The 21,892-nt window shown below is 42.3% G+C and overlaps 1 protein-coding gene across 2 annotated transcripts; it reads right to left on the bottom strand.

The window, feature by feature from the left end:
- Positions 1-490: 490 nt before the first annotated feature.
- On the bottom strand, positions 491-18,778 carry PLCXD2 (phosphatidylinositol specific phospholipase C X domain containing 2). 2 transcript variants are annotated; one of them, XR_001331524.2, is made up of 5 exons: positions 18,649-18,778; positions 5,732-6,192; positions 3,778-4,019; positions 1,724-1,912; positions 1,187-1,319 (listed from the first exon to the last, which is right to left on the bottom strand). XR_001331524.2 is itself a non-coding variant. In XM_005523982.3 (4 exons), the coding sequence occupies exons 1-4, from the start codon at positions 18,728-18,730 to the stop codon at positions 1,163-1,165; spliced, it is 942 nt and encodes a 313-aa protein (XP_005524039.1). In that variant the 5' UTR covers positions 18,731-18,778; the 3' UTR covers positions 491-1,162. The 2 variants fall into 2 exon arrangements, 1 of the variants encoding a protein (XP_005524039.1); XM_005523982.3 differs by lacking the exon at positions 1,724-1,912 and having other exon boundaries at positions 491-1,319.
- Between the last annotated feature and the right edge of the window lie 3,114 nt (positions 18,779-21,892).

Below are 21,892 nucleotides of genomic sequence, written 5' to 3'. Positions count from 1 at the left end.
AGCAGTACTAACATCAGCCTGTGCTTGTGTGATTATTGCTTACTCTCTCACAAGCAGGTGAAGGCTGGAGAAATTTCTCCCTTAATACGTGTGGCTCTCTGTCTACAAGCACAATTTTCAGGTCTGACTGCAGAATTCACTGTCCCATCACAAATCACAGTGATCCAATATTTGGGCTTTGAGCAGTCCCTGTCAGGTCCAGTTCTCTGAATATCAAGCAAACCCCTACTTGGCCCATCTCCTTCCAGAGGAGAGCTGCATGGGTGAGAGAAAAGAAAAATTTGATCGACTAAAAAACTGCAAGTAAACCAACAGGCTACCAACAGGTAAAAGAGAAAGGTTATGCTGTAGTTTCCTAAATGTCCCAGGAATTCAGGAAAATGAATGTTTCCTATATGTCACAGGAAACAGGAATTCAGACTTGAGTTATAATCCACAAAATAAGACTGAAATATTCTCCAAATTAATGCCAAAAAAAAATACACTTAAGCACAGTTGCAATTAATGTATTGAAGTAATAAAGTAAAACAGAGGTTGAGAAGAAAGATTGTGCCAAGCCTTCACCTCTCAGGCCCAAAGGACAGTTTTGATATTTAATGCAGCGTTAGCAGCTTCCACCTGAACAACAGCAGTATTGTCTTTTCAAGTAAGTCAGAGGTAGTGTCTAAAACAGCATAATGAACAGAGCAGCAGCCTCCAGCTGAGCCCAGCGATGCCAGAGGTGGCCCAGGAACAATGCCAGCTTGGCCACGCTGCCATGAGATCAGCAGCGATCCCTGGAGCGAGCCCTGGCCATGGGAAGCGGGCAGGACGGATACACAGGCGCGCTGGGCACGCCGTCACCAGGGAGATGTGCACCACAATGGGGTACATCTGCTCCAGAGGCCAGCCCCTGTCAGCAGCAGATGTGTGCACAGCTCAGCCAAACAGAGCACTCAGAGACAGACAGACTGACACAGCAGCACTCACACAGCACTCAGCTCACTCAGGTCCACACCACTCCAGGAGAAGGGACCTGGCTGTATGTGATGTTTCACCACATTTCCTCTAGGAAACATTTTTTCATAAAGAGATTACAATAGGTTTCACCTGACAAGTAAAACATTTAGCATAGTTCAAAGATGTCCACTAAGGAGCACAAGTGGGACACAGCAATCAGGATTTAAGTTGCAGATTCATCATCTTCCAAAAGGAGGTCGTTCAATGCAATAACTGTAGCAGCAAAGTCAACCAGCTCCACAAAGTCTGATGTAATTATGTTAACACCCATAACACCAGGCTTCTGTGCTTTCACCCAATTCAAAATCATGGGCAGGTTCCTAAAGAAATTGAAACAAAGAAAATTAAAATAAACAAATATAAAAAAAAGAAAAAAGAGGCACTTTTCTATACATACGCTAATTTCAAACACAACATGCTGTTTACAAAATATATTATCTCATATTTGTGATCAGAGCCTGGCTGTCACCCTAAATTCAACTGGCTGATGAGATGAGTGCTTAACACAGCACTTGGTCATTGGCTATTAAACAGGTATATTGGTCAGTCAACAATCCAAACTAGAAGGCATACAAAAGCCCTCTATATTCACTGGGCAGTCTGTGCTTCAGGATTTAACACTGCACTGCAACTTTCTCCACTGTGGTTTGTTTTCACCCAAGCACACCTTATGTCAAACTCTCAATTTCACAGCAGACCAGTGTAACACAAAGCAAGGTTATACCTGGCCCAAGATGTTCCCTTGCCCTTCTCTGCCTCAGGGTGGGCAGGAAAAAAGTTGTTGGAGGCAGCACACTGCATTTCTCCCAAACTCTCTCCAGCCTCTAGACCCACTCAGAGCAATGGGGTCAGGGAATCCAAACCTAGAATGAACTTCCATAGGGGTTGAACATCCTGCTATACATCACTGTAACTGGATAAAGGAGAGGTATGTCAGGAACTGAGTCAAATCAAATTAGAAATTCTACCATGAGAAAAATGTCAAGTAATTTCTTGGACACAGTGCAAGTCAGGAATCTGCACTAGCTTTCTTGCACTCTAAGATAAAACACCATGCTTTTCAGCAGTTGACACAAATGACTATGTTAGCATTGTTTAGATTAGTGCTGTAACATATATACATTATTTGAGAAGATGGTAGGCTAGCAAATTAGCTAACAGGATGATGAACAGAAAAAAAAACCCAAAAAACTTAAAGACACACCACTCCTGCTGCATCAGGACAATTAAAAAAAATTATGAAGAACTATGAGTGAAGGCATAATTACTGCCAAGGGATGCAACAGACTTCAGCCAGGTAAGTGTGACTTGTTGCAAGTCTCCTTTAGCAGAGCTCAAGAACACTTAAATATTCAAATTGAGGGCAAAATTTTCCTACAAGAAGGCAGGCATCTACATAAAACTGTGTGACAGATTTGCGTATCAGCTAGCTTGTGCAAATGACTACACAAGTAGTCATGCTTATGCAAACAGCAGAACCTATTTGCAACTTGTGGTTTAATTGCAAACAAGTGATAAAGATGAGGGAAAGGGATGGACTGAAGGCAGGCTCCCCGCTAACACAGTGGCTTAGAGCACAGATCTGTGCCAGGAATCCCTCGAAACGGAGCTGCTAGCCCATTCCCCGGAACGCAGCGATCCTTTGGTAGCTTTGGCCCAGGAGTCCCGCCCGCCTCGGCGCTGCCGCCCCGCAGGACCCCGCACTCGCGGGCCCCCAGCGCCACCTGGTGCCGAGCGGCGCTCCGACAGCGCAGCCCAGAGCAGCGGGATTCACCGGGATTCACGCGGCTTGTGCCCGACCGACGCCTCTAAACAGGAACGGGACAGGAAATCCCGCGATTTATACCGAACCGCCGATTTTCTTATTCACAGAATCACTGAGGGCCTCGGCTGAAAAGGACCTTAAATATCACCGCAGTCCAACAGTCCCTGCCGTTTGCAGGGACACCTTCCACTAGACCAGGTTGCTCAGAGCCTGACCCAGCGTGGCCTTGAACACTTCCAGGGAATGGGACATCCACAAGCTCTCTAGGCAACCTGTACCAGGGCCTCACCACTCTCACAGTAAATAATTTCTTCCTAATATCCAAGAGGACTTTTATAGTTCTGGTAATTTTTAGCAAACGAGCTACATGTTGATAATTCCATAAAATAAATCATATGGAACTCTCTTGGTCATGCTGTTAACGCTATTAAAAATCACTGGCACTCTGTGCTGATCAAAGCAAAACCCTCTTACAGTGACCTTACTCATAGGAAAATTAACTGTACAATTTTAATTATTAAAAAAAGTCAAACGGTGAATTTAATTTTTGGAAAACCATCCCCTTGCCCCTTAAAAATACAAGGTGAAATAATGCCCATGGTCATATACCTCTGGCCATTACTGAAGTCACTGAAACATTTGTATGGACAAATGCAAAACCATGTCCAGAAATAAGCAATTTTCCTCTGTGGCACAAGCTTTTTTCACCCCCCTAAAGGCAACTTCGGCCAGTTTGAAATGAATTATTGGTTTGAAGCCACACATCCATCCTACATTTTACAAAATCATATCACATTCAGAAAAAGTTCCAATTACCAGGAAACACGTTACTTTATTATTTGCACTCTTTATTTTTAATGATTGCAACTATTGCTCATGAACAACAGCACTGAGCAAAACGGCGTGCTTTCAGCAAGCCTAGCTAACATCTCCTAATTTCTTGCTTGCTCAGTGCCTCTTTCAACATGAGACGTGTTAAATAAAGAACTGAGAAAATCAAGACAAGTCCTTACCTAAGAACAAGGGTGTTCTTCAGACCACGAATTAGATGCCATGCAATTGTTTTCACTCGAGGTGTGAGAATTGCTTGAGATACGTGGAAAGTCCCGTAACGACTTCGTTCCCCAAGTGTGGTCTCCAGGAACTGTAGCAGTTTGTGCACATTAGTTGTATTAGCCCATGGTGCTGGCATTTTATTACCTGGCCACAGGAAGGGATATTCCTGATACAAAGGGTGGTGGTAAAATATAAGAACCTAACAGAACAAACAAGAAACAAAACAAAAATTCAATTATTAAATTTTTATTTGAACAGGCTGCCGCATTAGTTTATGTTCATATAGTACTGCTGCAGCTAGCACAGCAGTGAAGAGAACCAAACAAAAAGAAGTTGCTCTTTAGTCAGGAGTGTTAGTATATTTGTTGCACTACTGCCAAAGGAGATGGAGATGATTTTGTTCTGCTTTGAGGACAGGACTGCTTCATGCTTTACGAGTCATCAGTTTAAAATGACAAGTTGCCTCTGTCATTTAAAGAACTCAGCTTAAATGCATTGCAACTTCTTACTGCCAGAAAACACTGTATCTGTACTTGAAGTTAAGGATTTTAGCACTCTTCCCATCTTCTGATTACCTCCTACTAAGAGGGTGAAGTGTGCTGGGCTGATTGGCACATGACTGACATACTGGCATCATGCTCATACTTCCTGCACGAGAAACCAAAGCCAGTCCTGCTGTCAGCAAAACTGTCAAATCCAAAGTTAATACCTTGTAAGGTGCTTCTCTACAGCACAGAGCTTTTTACTAACACCCACATTTACAAGAGATTCATCTTGAACCTTAGCATTGACAGCACCAGTTCAGAATGATTCCTCAAAGCCCCATTTCCAGTTTAAGAATTACGTGCTGCTGCTGAAACCCTTTTCTGTTCTCAGTTTTTGTGTACCTAGAGGAACAGTTACCACAGAGAAGAGGCATTAACCTCACCTCTGCAGATCTGGATGGCTGCAGAGGAGGTAAGAAATTCAGTCCATACCTTTAGTCATGCTAAAGCTTATATGCTCCACATTGGCCACAATGACAACAGTTAATCAAACCCTCACCAACAGAAGTCTGCACTACATGCCCTTCTGTGAGAAATGGAAAAGTAGAAACTTCCACAGATGCTGGAGGGTCAGCCTTAGAAAGAGCTTGGGTTAATGTAGTGATAAAGATACACAAACATTAAGTAGAAAAATTATAAACTTACATTCCTATAATTTTAAGTAAGAATATGCCTTAAGCAGGTAAGAAATTATATTAGATAAACTAGTGAGAAGTTTAAGCTGTAATAATGTGACTTTTAGGGTAGGCCAAGGATCTAGAAGCTATAATAGAGGTGTGTGTGTGGGTACATGACCTCTCAGTTCATTGGCTAAAAGACAGACACAGTGCGGCAGAATTAGGCAAAGGTGATGGGTTATTAAGTAGAAACAAGTTTTAACTGTTTATTGGACCAAAATGTTATATATTGCTGTGTGAAGAAGAAACCCATGCCTACCTTGAGCTATGGCTGACTTGTTGCTCCTCTCCGAATCTCGCACCTTCAAGACCAGTATCTTATCTGGCTTACTTGAGCAATAAATCATCTTAAATAGCACCGTGGTCCCATCCCTCGTTTTTCATCTCAACACCCTCCCAGAAGGGAAAACCCTTTGTGAGGAGCACAAGGCTCCAAGGACACTATAGTTTAATTATTTAACAGATGTGTTTGGAGCATGACAGACTGGCCACACCATGGATGAGGGGATACACAGCAGCATGTAAAGGGAGAAAAATATGCACACTATCTAGATGAGGCCCTAGTGGGCTTTAACTTGACCATCAGCAGCATCCTTGGTCCAATACCTGTGAGTGGGAGCTACACCCAGCTTGTCTCTTTAAAATCTTAACAGTCTGGGTTTGAAAAATATTAAACATCCTTTCCCTACCTGGTGTTTCTTCTCCCACATGTACAGTAATGTCACATATTCTACACATTCAACACAACAAAGTTTGGATTCAAATGCTGAGTGGATCCTGTTGATCAAGAAGCGGTGATGGCTGTCATCCATGGCATAGAAATGATTGAAATCCAAGAAGATTACTTCCTTGGGGTGCTGCTCAAGAAAACTGTTCATCTCCTTCAGCCCATCCCATACTTTGATGCCAAACAAGCCATGTATGAAGTAAATCTCTTGTCCTATTTCCCCAGGTTTGGAAGATACACGAAGATCAAAGTAGCGGATTCCACCTTCCAACTGCTCTTTGAAAGTCAAATTTTGAGTAACTGACCATTTCTTCATGATCTTTCTAACCAAGGAAATTCTGGCCAAACGTTTGATAGCTTTTGCTTGGTCTGGTCCCACAGGAGATTTCTCATCAACCCAGTAGCTGAAAGAATCATGTGACCCTAGAAAAAAAAGCCAAGAAAAAATAATTTTAGAAAAACTGACTCTCCCAGAACACATATACCTGTGTGCTCTGAAAACTGAACGAAGTCCTACATGTATGACAGGGGTGCAGAAGTGTTATGCTCACATGTAAGTCTTTCAAACTATCCTTTACACCTTACTTTGCCCTGACAGTATAACAAGAGCTAAGCTTAAACTTCTCAGTTTGAACTGCTTTCTTGCACAAGCTCTGAATTTCAATGCTCTCTGAACAGCACAGAACAAACATTTGTGGTAAAGGGAAACTTCCTTCTAAACTTCCTTCATTCCTTCCTTTACAAACTACAAATCAACCCCCACAGCTTTCTCAGAGCCTGGCATATGACTGATTTAGGATTAGACTCCAGAGTAATTTTAAGAATCTGAGACTTTATTTCTACCTGGTAAGTTCAACTGTAACCTTATACACCAAACATCTTGGAACAGGTATCTTTATCCACATAGTGGATTGAGGGATCTGCACCTGCCTCACCAGCACATCTCACTTTAGCCCTGAGATGGCAGACAAGTGATTAGTAGTTTGACCAGTGGGCAACGACTGGCTGGACTTCAAGGTGGAACAATTGAACACATCACAGTTAGCGTGGATAGATACCAAGCTCCCGTTAAACAAGTTCATGAACATGTCTTTTACCTGGCATGCTTTTGAGTGACCAAAGGTATGGTGAACAGCAAACTCATAAAAAAAAAAAAATACAACCAGCAATCAAAATCACCAGTCCCTACCAAAATAATGCACATCCAAAAAAGCTCCTGTAACACAATCTGTACCTTGGCAGAGAAACTGCATCTCCAATATAAAATTTTTACTTATTAGGAAAACCTCCAATTGAAAACTCAGTAGTAAATGGGAAAAAAACCTACGTAGTAATAAAATGCCAAAAAAAAAAAAGCTTCAGAGTCAGTGAAATATTCCTACCTTAGCCAAGTCAGTAACAGAACAAGGAGTGAAAAGGCAGTGTATCTTGGTCTGCACTGTACCAGAACAGCATAAAGCAAAGACTGTCAGAAGCTGATCCACCACAGACTGGGGTTTACCAGGGGTTTCTAATAATTTCCACCAGGCACCAGCAATCTAGCAAAGAAGCTGTAGCTGCTCCAGGCTCATCTTCCTTGTGAAGCTCCAGCCAGCAAAAACATTATGGGGAGCTCAAACAGCCCTTGCTACCCTTTGTCTTCAGGACAGGCGCAAAGAGTTTGCCCTTTAAGCCAAATCCCAGCTGCAACCTGTGGACCCACTTGCTGAAGTGCAGAGAAAGCATCTTCACCCAAGCAGCTCATTTTCCAGCTGCCACAGGGTACAGTGACCAAGCACCATGCTGCTGGCATCTGTGTTTTACATTCCTGCATGCTCATCCCTGCTTCTAGGACCATGCTTTTCTTGAATTTCCTCCTCTACCTCAGTCTGCAACTCTTTAAAATCCCTATTTGTCATATTCATCCTCAAGATAACATCTGAGGCATTCATACAGCCTCCTTTATCCAAACCTTTTATTTGTGAACCAGTGCTCACTTGAACACTGATGCATTTCCTGTGATGCAAGATCAGAGCTACAAACAAGATTATGATCGCAATTGGATTATCTTGTTGACATTTTTAATCCAGATGAAAGAACAGACTGCATAAACTAAACATCACTTCTCAATAACCTTAAATGCACTCTGTTTCCATGGATTTCAACTAACTTAAAACCACTGAGCAGGTAGTGTGAAAGTTAAGTTTTCAAGTTTTACAAATGAACACTAAAACTAATTCTGACCAATTCTCCATGAATTGCTCACAGCATTTGTAAAAGTGTGTCTCTGTTACGGCTTTCCATTCAGTCTTCTGGACAGAAGTGAAGTGCCAAAGATGCCATCTTAAGCAGAGCTTTAGTACCTGTCCCAGTAAATACATCACACAGCTGCTGTCAGTTGTGGAGTGTTTTTTTCCCCATCTCCAAACATCTAACCCCCCAAAAAAGGAGCAAACATTTAGTGAAGACATTTCAGAAGCCATATGATGTTTTAAACTGTAGTTTACAGATATTTGAGCTTCATCTACCTCCCTGTACAGCAGAATGAGTCATTCAAGCGTCTACAATATTTGCAAAGTAGACTTTAATCACAAGGGGCTTGCCTTCTACCTTGGAATTAATCACTCTGCACAAAATCTTTCATCTGGTTGTGGTTTTTGTTTGGTTTTTTCCTAGCTCTTAGTTCTATCAATTTTTATTTTTTCTTCTGTTTAGGTCACTGTAGAAGATGGTTTAACATCAAATTAATGACATAAGAAATATTTTCATTTTAACTGACAGTGCAGCATCCTTGAGACCTATAGGACTCACTTGCACCATTACGCTCCCTCAGACTGATAAATCTGACTTACACAGGAATGAGACTTTTGTATGGCCACTAATATATTGTTGTCACCTCAGAAATGTCCAAGTAAATCTGAACCAAAAAACAACTCATTTTCCTAATTCTGATCATTCACTTTACAGCTAGAAAAGTCTTTCCTTTGTAGTTTGTCACTTACAAGGCGCTTTTAAGATACAAAGTGCAGGGAGAAAATTTGCTCTATCACAAACCAAATTCTATTTAGAGCCTAGCACTAGAAAGCAATATCAAAAAATCCCCAAACAAGTCAGCACATTGCAACTTTTTCAACACATAATTTAAAAACTGCACTCCTTAACAGCCAACTGAACTATGTGTGACATGCTTCTATAGTTAGAGAAGATCCTATTAACTCCTGCCCCATGGCTCTGCTAAAAGCCCAGGAAATGGAGCTTCCCTCCTACATTGAAGTCAACAACTACACCTAGATATAACCAAGCAGAACATGAGTTGAAGCATTTGCAAAATATATTCGCCTTTTCACTGTTGGTAGCACATCACCTTCTAAGGAGGGCAGTGAAGCATCACCAATTCTGTCGATCATTCTATTATCAATACTGAGTCTGGAAAGACAGTAGATTTCAATTAGGTCTTCAGTGGTCATTTAAAAGGGCCAGTCACCAATATCTAGGCCAAACCTGGACCCACAATGTTTTGACTCTGGTAAGAGTAAAAAAACCCAAACTGAAACCCTGCAGCAACAGCACTGGATACTTGTGAGGCTGTGGGGTAACAGCATCATCCACCAGGCCCTTCTTTAATTTAAGATCACTGTGATACACTACCAGCTCAGGCACTGCCGTTTAATATAGCTTAGCTGTGATGTTAAGTACATGCTAAGCTGATTGCATCATGATGTCAAAATAATCCCTGCTCTCCTTTGCTCTCTCCCTAAACTCATAAAAAGTCTTGCCATTCTGTTGCTATGTCAGGAGCCAAGCTGGTTGCTGATACATGTGATACAGCATGATTTCTTTCTGAAAAGGCATAACCTAAACCAACCCAAATCTGTAAAACTTCAGAGGCAAAGGGCAAAGCCTACACTGCAAGAATGGAGCAGACCAGCCCCATTTTGTCAGGAGGTCAGTGTAGGAGCTGCTAAGCAGATTCTCAATTCACATCTAACACAAGGATGTGTGAAGGTACTTGGACACTGCGCAGTGACAGCAGCAAGGCTGGCAGTTCCTGGACAGAGCAAGAACCACTAAAACTCTCATAGCAACATACACTGTAAAGTCTTCTCCATCTGTAAAAAATCCTTCACCATCTGTTGCTCCCCACCACACAAATAATGAGCATTGCCTCAAATTATGCTGAGTACTTCTCTTGGGGAATAAAACAACCTCAAGAATTATTGAAGCAAGACATTTCACACGACAATTAACAACTTAAATATAAATAACACCCTATTCAGTAAAGTTATTCCTTAAACCTGTTGATTGTGGACAAAGCAACTAACAAGACTAGGTATTTATAACCTCCACCTCACCCACTGATAAGTCAAAAGGCAGAGAAAAACCAAGAAATTTTGTCTTCATTGTCCTTTAAGTAAGGAGAGGCCAGAACCCCAGCCTGAACCACCTCAAAAACATGTTCCTGCATGTGAAGGACATCGACTTACTGTAGATGAGACCAGATTAATGTTCAGACTGCAAACCTTACTGAGCTGCCCTAGTGACATGGCATCAGTCTGGTGCTCAGCCCTTCCCAAAACCAAGTCAGGCACAGGAAATACAAGGAAGAGATGGTGATTTGACAATTGCTTCCAGCTGGGTAAAGATGTGCAGGAGGAAGCACCAAGCATTACATTTAATCATAAAAGAGACTGCACATTCAAAAACAAAAATTAGGTGACTGCTAATCAACTGGCAGCTTTATTTCAGTTTCATTTCTTTCATCTGACAAAGACTGCCAGCTTCGAGGAAAGAAGTCACATACCATAAAATGCCCAGATATTTAACTATCACAGGCTGTGTTATAGTTAGAATAACATTATATAGTATCTTTCAGATGTCAAGACTTAAAATTATGGATCAACCTCATAATTTTATCCCAGTAATTGCAACTGTGGATTAAATTTCATTCATATCTTTATAAACATCTTTTTTCCTTCTGCTTATAATAATTCCTCAAGTTAATTGTATGTTAAATAGCTCACTTTTCAATTCAATTCTTATGTTAAACAGATTGAATTTCAGTGTTCAGGATGACTTTTTGTTGAAGCCCTTGTACTAACTGTTAGACAGCAGCCTTTTATCATCACATCTGCAGTAAAATCTAACTTCCCAGTGTAATTATCTGTCATGCTACTTACTCATAGATAGTCAAAGTAACCCATGATGGAGCTGAAACAAATGACAGTCATCAACGGAATGTTATCAAGCCTCCACTGTCAACAAATACCAGCTATAGCTCTTCACTCTCATGACCAGTGACAGGACTCGAGGAAACAGGACAAAGCTGAGTGAACAGGCTTACATTGGATCTTGGGAGAAAGTTCTTCACCCGTATCGTTGCTAAACACTGGAACAGGGAAGTGGTCACAGTACCAAGCCTGTCCAAGTTCAAGGAGTGTTTGGACAATGCTCTCAGGCACAGGGTGTGATTCTTGAGGGTGTCCTGTGCAGGGCCAGCAGCTGGACTTGATCCTGTGGGTCCATTCCAACTCAGCATATTCTATGATTCTCTATGATTCATTTGGTATTATCTTTTGTTTCCACATAATACTTCCTGCAAATACAGCTGCAGCAGAGGGACAGGGATTAGCATCATGTCACCAAGCCCTTGTAAATTTACCTTCATGGAACACTAAACATATGACTATACAACACGCAAAGCACAGAGATCTTCCAACATAGAACACTACCTGCGCACTGCCAGTCACTCCAAAACAAGACAAAAACTAACGGGTTTTTTTGGATACAAGCACGTCTCCTAGCATATTGCTAGGCTGTGGACTAGTCAGAAGCAGCAGCTCAAGACACTTTCTGCATACATCTGGCCAACCAAGAAGCAATACATGAAAGCACAAGGGCAGACAAGTGTGCTGTCAGTAAGCTTAAACAGATCTGACTAAGTTGGATTGATCTTCACGTGAACAGAATACTAACAGGACAAAAATTGCAAGAAACAGATGTTTAACATAACATGAAGCTAAGAAGCAAGGTCAAAAAAACATACTCATCCCTTAAATGCATTACAGGGTCACCTATGACCAAAGAATCACCCCAGCTCTAGTGACGCTAAACTTCTTAGCACAAGCTTTGCTCACTAGACAAAGTACATTCCCCACACATTACAAACCACTGCACATGGCACAGCACGGCAGGCATTACACAGCCAAGGTGGGCAGAAGGACAGTAATCAAGTTCCAAAAACACAGGATCTAAGTGCTAGAGAGTCAAAGCTATCCCACTAATGTTCTTTTAAACCAGATGTCCTATGGGTGCCAAAACTGAGGGGAAAACGGAATAAGCAAAAGTGCCTCTCAAAGTCTAGAAGTAGAAGGATTCAGGTCATTAACAATCCAGATTTTCTTATTAGAAGATTAACATCTTAAAAGTTCATCACAAATGAAAAGCAAATCAAATAGTTCATACTAACTTGTCCAGCAAAAGAAGATAAGGCAGAAATAAGAAACATCCTATTGATAATCAGTTATCTAAAACTATAGAGATGAGTATATTTTAAGAAACCTATAATAATCCTTTAGATATTCTTAATGCATTTCCATTAAGAAAGGCAAATCCTAATACAGACCAAATCCTCTTAGGAAAACTCCCTCTCTATCCAAGAACTACCCTGATTTTCCCCACTGCCCCTTTCAGGCAGTGCAATGGGATGCAAGAGCTTAAAGACAACCTAAAACTGTCAGACCCAATGTCACAGAGTAGTTTGCTTTTCCTTCCAGACAGAAGAAATCCTTTTGGCACTGGTTGGAGTTATTGCCATTGAAGTTTAAGGTCACTTAGCAATGAATTCCCATTTATCAACCATCTCAGCTGTCTGCAATGGGAATGCAAGAAGGACACACCACATCTCTACCATTTCAAAGCCTGACTGGATCCACATGCCCAAAAAGAAAAAACCCTTTAAGCTTAGAGTCCTAAACTCCTCTTCTGTGACCATTCATAACTTGAGTGGACCAAGGTTTCATTCTCTTCTGAGAAGGCTCTAGAGAAATTTTTATTACATGGTACTTTTCCCTCTTTTAGCATCTTTGCTGGAAAAGCAGGCAAACAAATTTCACAACATGGAACAAGAGCAATAGCCATTTATATCAACATTATGACTAGTCTTCTCTATTTGAAGTAAAAACTTTGGCATGTTCTGCACTCATTTACCATTTACATCTCTCCTTGGAGATCAGTGAACAGTCAAGTTGAAGACATTTTACCAGAGTCATTTATCAGACAGACTTAAGTCCCTCTCTAGGGTACACATTTTAACAAGTAACTGGAAGAAAATTTTTCCAGATTAAAAAAAAATAGATTAGGACCTTTGTATACTGTCTGAAGAAAATTTTACAGCATTTCAAGAGTAATTTGGTTTTGGCTAAACAGATGACAGATGTTTTTTAAAAAGAGAAGCCCTAAGACTGGCTTTTCAGGGGAACTCCCAACACAGACCCAGTGCCTGCTAGACCAGTTTCTCACAGAGCAACATACAAAAGGAATACTGGTTACTTAGGAATAGTGGAACAACTTCCATCAAATGTTCTCATCAGTTTAACAGTCCAAATAGTTTAACAGCCTCTAAAAATATTTGAGAGTTGCTGCTACAATCAAATACAGTGGCACACTGTACTGTGGCAAGTTTTGGGCTAGTCATAATGACACTACCATGAAAAAACTATGCAAAGTTATTACATTAAAAAGTTGGCTGGAAAGTCAAGAGTGTTTCATAGGGGGCAATTAGGCAGCTTGACTATGCCATAGTTAGGAACAGCAAAGATTTACTATTTTCGAAGAGCAAGGACACATCTCTCCTTGGGGATCGGTGAACAGTCAAATTGAACCAACTGTTCTGAGTCTCCAATATGTCTTGTTCTGGCTATATTCAGGTCAATATGATTTTCTCTGTTAAAAAAAAATATTTCTGGAACCGTGAACCCCATTTTTTTCTGTCAGCTCTGGCTACCTACAACCCATCATCCCACAGGAAACCCCTCAGCAGTTGTCCAACCTGATGCTGACAGGTATGGCTCCACATTCCCAATGCTCTGCCTGACTTAGAAATGAGATTCTGGCAGCCTTCCACATGCATTCTGAGGAAGTGAGAACTACCAGCTGGGATCACTAGAAGATGACAGAGGAGGCCCTGCATACCATCAGAAGCCACAGGAGGAGAGCTGCCCACCTCTCCCTGGAAAGGCAGCCTGCCCTGCCTGCATGTTCCACAGCAGCAGAGCACTCTGCTGAGTGTAACATTTGGCTCTAGGAGTACCAGTGGCTGAAAAACTGACTTCTGGTGGCAAAAGGTTCCTTACTGTTTCAAATCAGCCTTAGATACACCAACACAATACAACACAAACATCTTTACTTCAAAATTTTATAAAACAAATCTTACACTCTAGGAGAAAACCATTGGTGTAAGGTTTTTTTTTTAGTATCACATTTCAAAGTGCTTAAGTAAAACATTTTTACTTTTCCCAGATTTTCCATCTTTAGCTCTCTTCTTCAGTGACTTCTATCAAACAACTTAGTTCAGATTCAAATTAATTGTTCCCCAACTGAGCTTAGGTTTTATTAATAGCCTTTGTTTCAGCCAAACTATGTGAAAGAAAACAATCACCCATTTATTCTACATACAGTCATTCCACCTGTTGTTCTTTCCTGTCCACATCTGCAGCACCATGACACACCAGGTTACCCTTTGTGTTCCCTTGGGACATCCACACAGTCCAGCACCCACCCTGGGCCTTGCCCAACTCTTTTGTGCAGCTGTTGCAAGCAGCTTTTCTGACAAGAACCACTTTAAAAAAAAAAATAAAAATCCCTCTAAACCATCATCACCACAAAAATCTTCCCACCAGGTTAGCTTGGGGAACACACTCATTTGTATTTGGAGGGGGAGAGAAAAAAAAGGCAGGGGACAGAAGACACTTCTGATTACCTTATGTTATTTACGGAAGGACACCTGTAACTCCTCTGGGGCTCTCCTGCAAGCAGAAGTGGAGCCCTACCTAAGCCATCATATGTTCTCTCCAGAATACAAGGAAAGAAAATCAGCAGCATGGAAAAACTCACAGCTAGCTATCCTGACCAGAACTGGGAACCAGTCAAGACATACAGATTGATCCAAAACTCCAAGTACACCTGCTACATCGTGGCTCTTACATATTTAAAGCTGGAATAGTCCAGACAGGATTAAGTAAATGTATGATTACCAAGATCCAAAGGAAAACAACTGCCTGCTCTTCTCAAGACATCCATCCAGCATCTTGGAGGGTGGACTAATGAAACACTCAATAAACAAACACTGATAGTTGGCAGTGAACATCTGCTAGACTACCTTACTGCCTCAAACCAAAAGGCATGAGCTTATAACCTCACACAGTGGAGACTGAAAATAAGTGTTTCACCTGTTCTAATACAAGCAGTCATGTAAAAGTTTGATGAAACAGGAAAATGGTGCCATACCTTCAGATGCAGAGACTTCAGACTCTAGCACCAAGGTAATCAAGATACTTGCCTTCCTAAAACTTTCTGCAGCATTTCAAATGGAACAGTACTAACTGCACATACCATGGTGCTATCAACTATTAGGATGCAAGTACAAGCATGGAACAACTAGGCTCTGCAGCTAATTCTTTAAACAGCTGATTCACTTTGAAAGCTTATCAGTGAGAGCATCCCAGATTTCTGTGTTCTATTTCTACATGGAGAAATAAAAAAGTAGCAGATGCAGATCAACAGATGACCAAGGAAAATGATAAGTGTCACACTGTGATTTTGTAAAATTCTTTAATGTAAACCAGCTTGAAATTAAACAAGCACTATACAATACCCTGCCAAGGGTCACGTCCACAATCAAAATGTTTAAGGGTTCATTTTTAAACCCACATACAAAGAGGATTACTGGAATATAATTAAGAGAAAACCCTCTAGACTTTCACACAAGGTCACCACCACTTGTTGAGAGTGGTTATTTTTGTTGACTATATTGCATGCTTGTAAAGCTGATGACGTTTTAGTTACTTGATATTTGGCAATTTTTCATTGCAAAAGATCCCTCTGCTCGTGACATTGCACAGGAAACCTCATCTCTTTTCCCTGCATATGACTATACTGGTTTAGCATTTTGGCTAGAGTTTCTCCCAACAGCAGCAACAGAAAAGCCCAAATGTGGGAACTGATCACACACAAGCTTTGGAGAAGGGCCCTAACTTTTTCAAAGTCTCTCTTCATTTTGAGCAGAGTTAAATAATCATGTAAACACCCCATATACCTTGTGAATACCCATCTTCAGCATTATTTGCTTGCTGTCAGTTGGTTCTAAGGCCTGAGAAAAGAATGACCTTCTCTACCATCAAGTAAAATGTTTCACACCATTATTTAATAGCTCATGGAATCGCAGAATAATGTAGCTTTAAAAGGACCCCCAGAAGTCACAGCAACCTTTTCTAAATCCAGTGAAAACAAGCAGCTGTGAAAGCAAAAGGTTTGCAAGAAACGAAGCAGAACAACTCTATGAAGACATCTTGGGCAATATACAAGGGAGTTTCCTACTCCCAGTAGTACATAATAAATTAAATTTGATAAGTTTCTTTTGTGTGTACGCTTTCAATTCTTTCACTTTAAGTAGCCCCATAATACCATAATTTTATTATTTTCTTAAAAAAAAAGGTAAAATTTTATTCTTTAAATGCTGCAATTCTTCAAAGTGCAAAAAATATAAAGCAGCAACAGTTCCATCATTTTGAGTGCTGATTTATTTCAAGTTAAAAAAAATTTTAAGGTTTCCACCTCTAGAGCTCTATCTCTATTCCTATGTACAAAGGATGACGAGGAGCGTGGGGGGAAAATAAACTCCACAAATCAAAACCAGTTGAATCCATCATTCCAGGGGAGAAAACTAATGTATCGTGAGATGGACAAAAGCAGGCCACTCCTGTCATATGCACACACAGGGATTAAGCACAGATAAAAACGATTCTCATTTGACCTTTCATCTCTCTTTCGAAGGTAACACTGGTCTCCATTGCTGTTCAGCATCTACAAAGATTCCTCAACTGCAATGTGTATTGCACACTGCCAGGACACATCCTGCTGGCTCTCAAAACCCATTCCCCCCCAGCTCTCAAAAAGGTTGCTCTGTCAAGCACAACACCAAAACGCCAGAAAAATAATTCAGCAAAATAATTATTGGACTGAAATAATAGTAATAAAAAATGGCAAAAATCTACCCCAAATATCTTTTGCCTGCTTGCAGGTTGCATGAGGTATATATGGGAAAGTGGTGGGGAGATGTACCAGCCTTGATCACAAATAAACATATACAGCAAGCATTTTAAAAAAAAATAAAAATTCATTGACCATTTTAAAAGCACCATGGCATTACTGAAACAACCACTCATTTACTTGGTTTCTCTGCTGCAACACTGGTTGCATGATGCTTCAAAGTGACAGCAGCACTGCAGCCAATGCAATCTAAATCGTAACATTCTGCATGCTTTCAGTTTTTAAATGGCTACAAGAAGTTGATTTATTAGTTCCCTAAAACAGAGAAGCCTTTCTTTGCCAGAAGTTTCAAAGTCTGCTGGCATTTGAATTTTATATGAACATTGAATTTCCTTTTTGTCTCACTTCCCTGTTCAATAGAACAGAGTCACATAAAATGTTTTTGCTACTGTCAGGATAGGAAAGGGCACCATTTTTGATTGAAGTCTGGCATTTTAACTGTTCTGATTCAGGTAACACAACAGTCGGTGCGTAAGAGGTGCACAAACCTTTCTCAACATGCTTCAAGGGCATTTGAGCATTTAGAGAAGCTGCTAAATTCTCTCTGACACAAAGTTACTCTTTTTCTACAGAAGTATCTCTGAATGTCTGCCATATAGACTCAGAATCAATCAGATTGGAAAACTCTGAGATCACAGAGCACAACCTAAGCTCTACCACCACCTTGCCAGCTGGACTGTGGCCCTGAGCACTACATTCAGTCTTTCCATAAAGATCTCCAGGGACAGTGACTCCACAACCTCCCTGGGCAGGCCCATCCAATATCTAAACACCCTTTCTACGAAGAAACTCCTCCTAATGCCCATCCAGAACCTCCCCAAGCACAACTTGGGACTGTATGTGTGCTAGATCACCTATCCAAAGTGCTAGTGATGAGCTAAAGCATTAAAACTAAAACCAAGCCTGTACCAGAGTGTAACATCCAGCATCAGAAGGAACTACAGTAACCACCCCATAAATCTTCTCTATGTACATTTGCAAGGAAGAGCATTTTTTGCCCTTTACAGATGGAAAATCAGCCTAAGTAAATTCCAGATCATCTGTTGTTTTTGTCATTTATAAGTTTATTGTAAACCAGGCTATAAAATACATACCATACAATGGTCTGGGTTGGAAGGAAGCCTGAAGATCACGTAGCCTGAAGATCAAGCCCCCTGACACGAGCAGGAACACTTCTCACACGAGCAGGTTGCTCAGAGCCCCATTTGATAATGGCAGACCTTCCATTTGATAAGCCTCCAGCTGTTGGGTCAACGCAACCGAGCCTTTCTCCCTACCCGACTTCAGCCTTACTTAAAGTACCTGCAAAGGTTCAGGAGGGCCGCCAGCGGTCACAGCTCCCTTTTCTACAGGCAGTGAAAGCAGCAGGTCACTGGTTAGAGTCTCACAGCGATATTTGCGGGAGATTAAGCCCTCTGCTCTCTGCTGCGATGGACAGGGCTCCTCTCAGCACCAGCACCTGCCCCAGCCTCTACCCAGCACTTTATTACGGGGGACGCGACGCCGCGGCCGAAGCGACTCCCCCACCACCGCCCGGGCAGCCCCGGCCCCACACACCCCGTCCCACCGCCCTACCCGGGATGGCGAGGTTGGAGAGCGGCAGGGAGCGCAGCGCGGGCGGCAGCGAGCCCATCCAGTCGGCGTTGCCGTCGGCCATGGCCCCGGCCCGCCTGCGCTCCCTCACGGCGGGCGGGCGGGCGGCCGGGCCCGGACGGCCGGGAGGCGCCGGCACCCGCCGCCCTTATGTAACCGGGGTGACGTCACGGGGCACGGCGGCTCACCATTGGCCGCCTCCCCGCCGCCGGCCCCGCGCCCTGGTGGGGTCGGTGGGCTGGGATTGCGGCGCCCAGGGAACCCCGGCGGGATGGGGCGGCCACGGGAGCACGGTGGGGCCCTGAGGGGCTCTGAGGGGCACTGCGGGGCTCTGAGGGGCACTGCGGGGCTCTGAGGGGCCCTGCGGGGCTCTGTGGGGCACTGCGGGGCATTGCGGGGCACTGCTCCCACCGCCCCGCTCCCGCAGGGGCAGCCCGGGACACACGGCACAGTATGCCTCCGGTGCGGGAGACTCCGCACCATGTGTGCGTAATCTGTTCTAGTGCCCGGTCACTGCACGGGAAAGAAGTTCTTCCCCGTGTTCAGATGGAACTTCCTGGGGCTCAGTTTCTGCCCATGGCCTCTTGTCCCATTGCTGGGCACGACCGAGCAGAGCCTGGTCCATCCTGTTGACGCCGTCCCTTCAAAAGCTGATCGGCACTGGCGAGGTCCCCTCAGGCTTCTCCAGACAAACAGGCCCAGCTCCCTCAGCCGTTCCGCATCAGACACCGGGGCCCTAAAATGTGTCCATTCCCTCTGCCGGAGAACCAGAGAAATTACCCCCGACACAGAGGGCCAGCACCTTGCTGTATGATGCTGGCTGGTGAGTTAAGTGTATTATCTGGAGAGATTTACACGGTGTCCCTGGCAAAAGCCAACACGGCAGCAGAAGGTTTAAGGACCAAGATAGCACAGGCTCAATCCCCCACCACCTGCTCTTCCACCATTCCCTTTCCCCGACACACTTGGGCCTCACTCTTGACCTTTCACTGCATTTGGTTGTTGGGGAAAGAATTTTCTCCAAAATAATTTCTGAATTTGCCATGACACACAAAATTGACTCTCTAAGATACATTTTTCCTCCCTTGCATTATTATGTGTCTTTGAATGATAACTTTGCGAGCAAGTTCTCTTAACTGCTCCTTAAAAATATGTACAAACATATTTCCATACTCTTCCCTTAGGATATAGAGATGACCAGGTATAAAACACTGAGACCTACTCCATCACATATTAGTGAAAAAACCAAAAACAGCCCACAAATATAATTCTGAAAGATCATTTATCACTGTCAAATTACTAAAGACTGAATACAAAATATCAAGATACGTATTTTGGAACTCCTCTGTTTTATCTGTAGTATTTTTTTGTCTGAAGTATTAATTAAGCAGGTATTTATCATTTGGTATATTACAGTTTGCACATTATTCACAGAATGCTTTAATTGATATACAGTGAAACTGCTGATGGAACTGTGTATTTAAAGTATACATAAACTTAATGTATTTGTAAATACACATTAACTATATATTTTCATAAAATACAACCAGAATCTATCTCCTCCTATGAGTCAGCATTTTCCTTCTCAAGGCAGCCAACAAAGACATTTTGCTTTTAGATCTTTGATACTGAAGAACCTTAAACCCACTGTAATTTGTATTATAAATACAAATTATAATTTGTATTACAAATTTTCACAAGACACTCATACTCGAGGAAGAACATGGAGGGTAGGTTTGGCATGCATTCCATTGTTCTGCAGCCCTGCTCCCCCTTCCCATTAAGACCACACTTGTACCAATGTAGGAGACAGCAGGGCATGCTCTTCAAAGCCATGTGTATGAGATCATGACCATCTTCTCTTCTAAATAAATTTCTATCTTCAATGAAGAGAGTGGTTATGTTATGTTATGTTATGTTATGTTATGTTATGTTATGTTATGTTATGTTATGGTTCCAAACAGTCCCTACCCCTGCAAGCTTATCTCCTTTAAATACCTGTTCTACTGTATGTTATTCACTCTCTCATGCTCCTCCCTTTTCAGCTTGTGGCTGTCCAGGAAAAGAATACCTTGAATGCAGCTGCCAACCAGCTTGCCAAGTGTAGTCTTCCAGGATGAGAAAGCCTTGCAGTTCAGGGGTAGCCACTTCACAGAGACTGGTATATTCCCAGGGACATCTTTGTGGCTTTGGGCAGGGAAACTGTAAACACTGAATTCTAGAAGCAAAACTAAGGCTGACTATTGACACAATACTGCTGGGTGTCCTTGCCGGGCCCCATCCTGCACTTCCCATCTCTCAAAGGACATAAAGATGGAATGTGTATGACAGGCAACAGAGTCTGAAGAGGAACACCAGGGTGTGCTCTGACATGGAAGGAATCTAATCGCATCTACCAGTACAGCAGGTCTTAGCAGTCCTCTTCCATCAGATCAGGTAGAAAAGAGGGGGCTACAGCTGGAGCAGGAAGAATCTCAAAACTTCTCCCTTCACACGATCCCCAAAGCCTCTGAGCATTTGCCATCACTCTTTCATGGTACTGGGGAATGTGACAGCATTGGGGTATTCCATGCTACCACAGCACAGTGCCTTTTTCCCTTGTGCACAGGTAGTTCCAGCACCCCTGGGCTGTGATGTGCAGGATGAGCACACCCTGGCTCTTGTGGTTAAGATGGTGTCTAGATCTCCAACCTGCAAAGGACATTTAGACTGCATGGGACACCACCAGCTTGCAACCAGAATGGTAAGGGAAGGAGGGCATGCATCCTTTTAGCATTGTGGGGGGAGACTTCAGCTGCGAGCTTCAGATGTGATGCACAGACACTTGCCATCAGTAACCACTAGCAAAACTTTCTTGTGGTCCAAAAAATCCTTCTTTTTCTAAGAAAGAAGAGTATTAAATTATCTGTTGCCTCCACAAAACCTCAACCTTTTCCATCTAGACAAAACTTTGTAATTTTCTTCTGTAATCAGTACCAAACCTTGCAATCATGATCATTAATTGAGATAGCCAGAGGGAATAAATGGTATTAATAATACAATTTTATTTTCCACAGACTAAACTCACAAATTATGTAGGGTCCTATCACTTGAGACCATTCAAATGCTTCACTTCAAGCAAGTGTTTAAGTGGCTGCAAAAATGAATACCTAAGCAGACAGGGAAAACATCATACTATTGATATTTTTAAATTCTGTATCAGCAGGTTGTTGTATTTTTCCATGTT

Source organism: Pseudopodoces humilis, chromosome 2 (assembly GCF_049639895.1).
Source record: "Pseudopodoces humilis isolate 2021_Gansu_Grassland_sample_001 chromosome 2, ASM4963989v1, whole genome shotgun sequence".
NCBI lineage: Eukaryota > Metazoa > Chordata > Aves > Passeriformes > Paridae > Pseudopodoces > Pseudopodoces humilis.
Note: the sequence above shows the minus strand (reverse complement) of the source record. Positions and strands in the feature narration are given on the sequence as shown.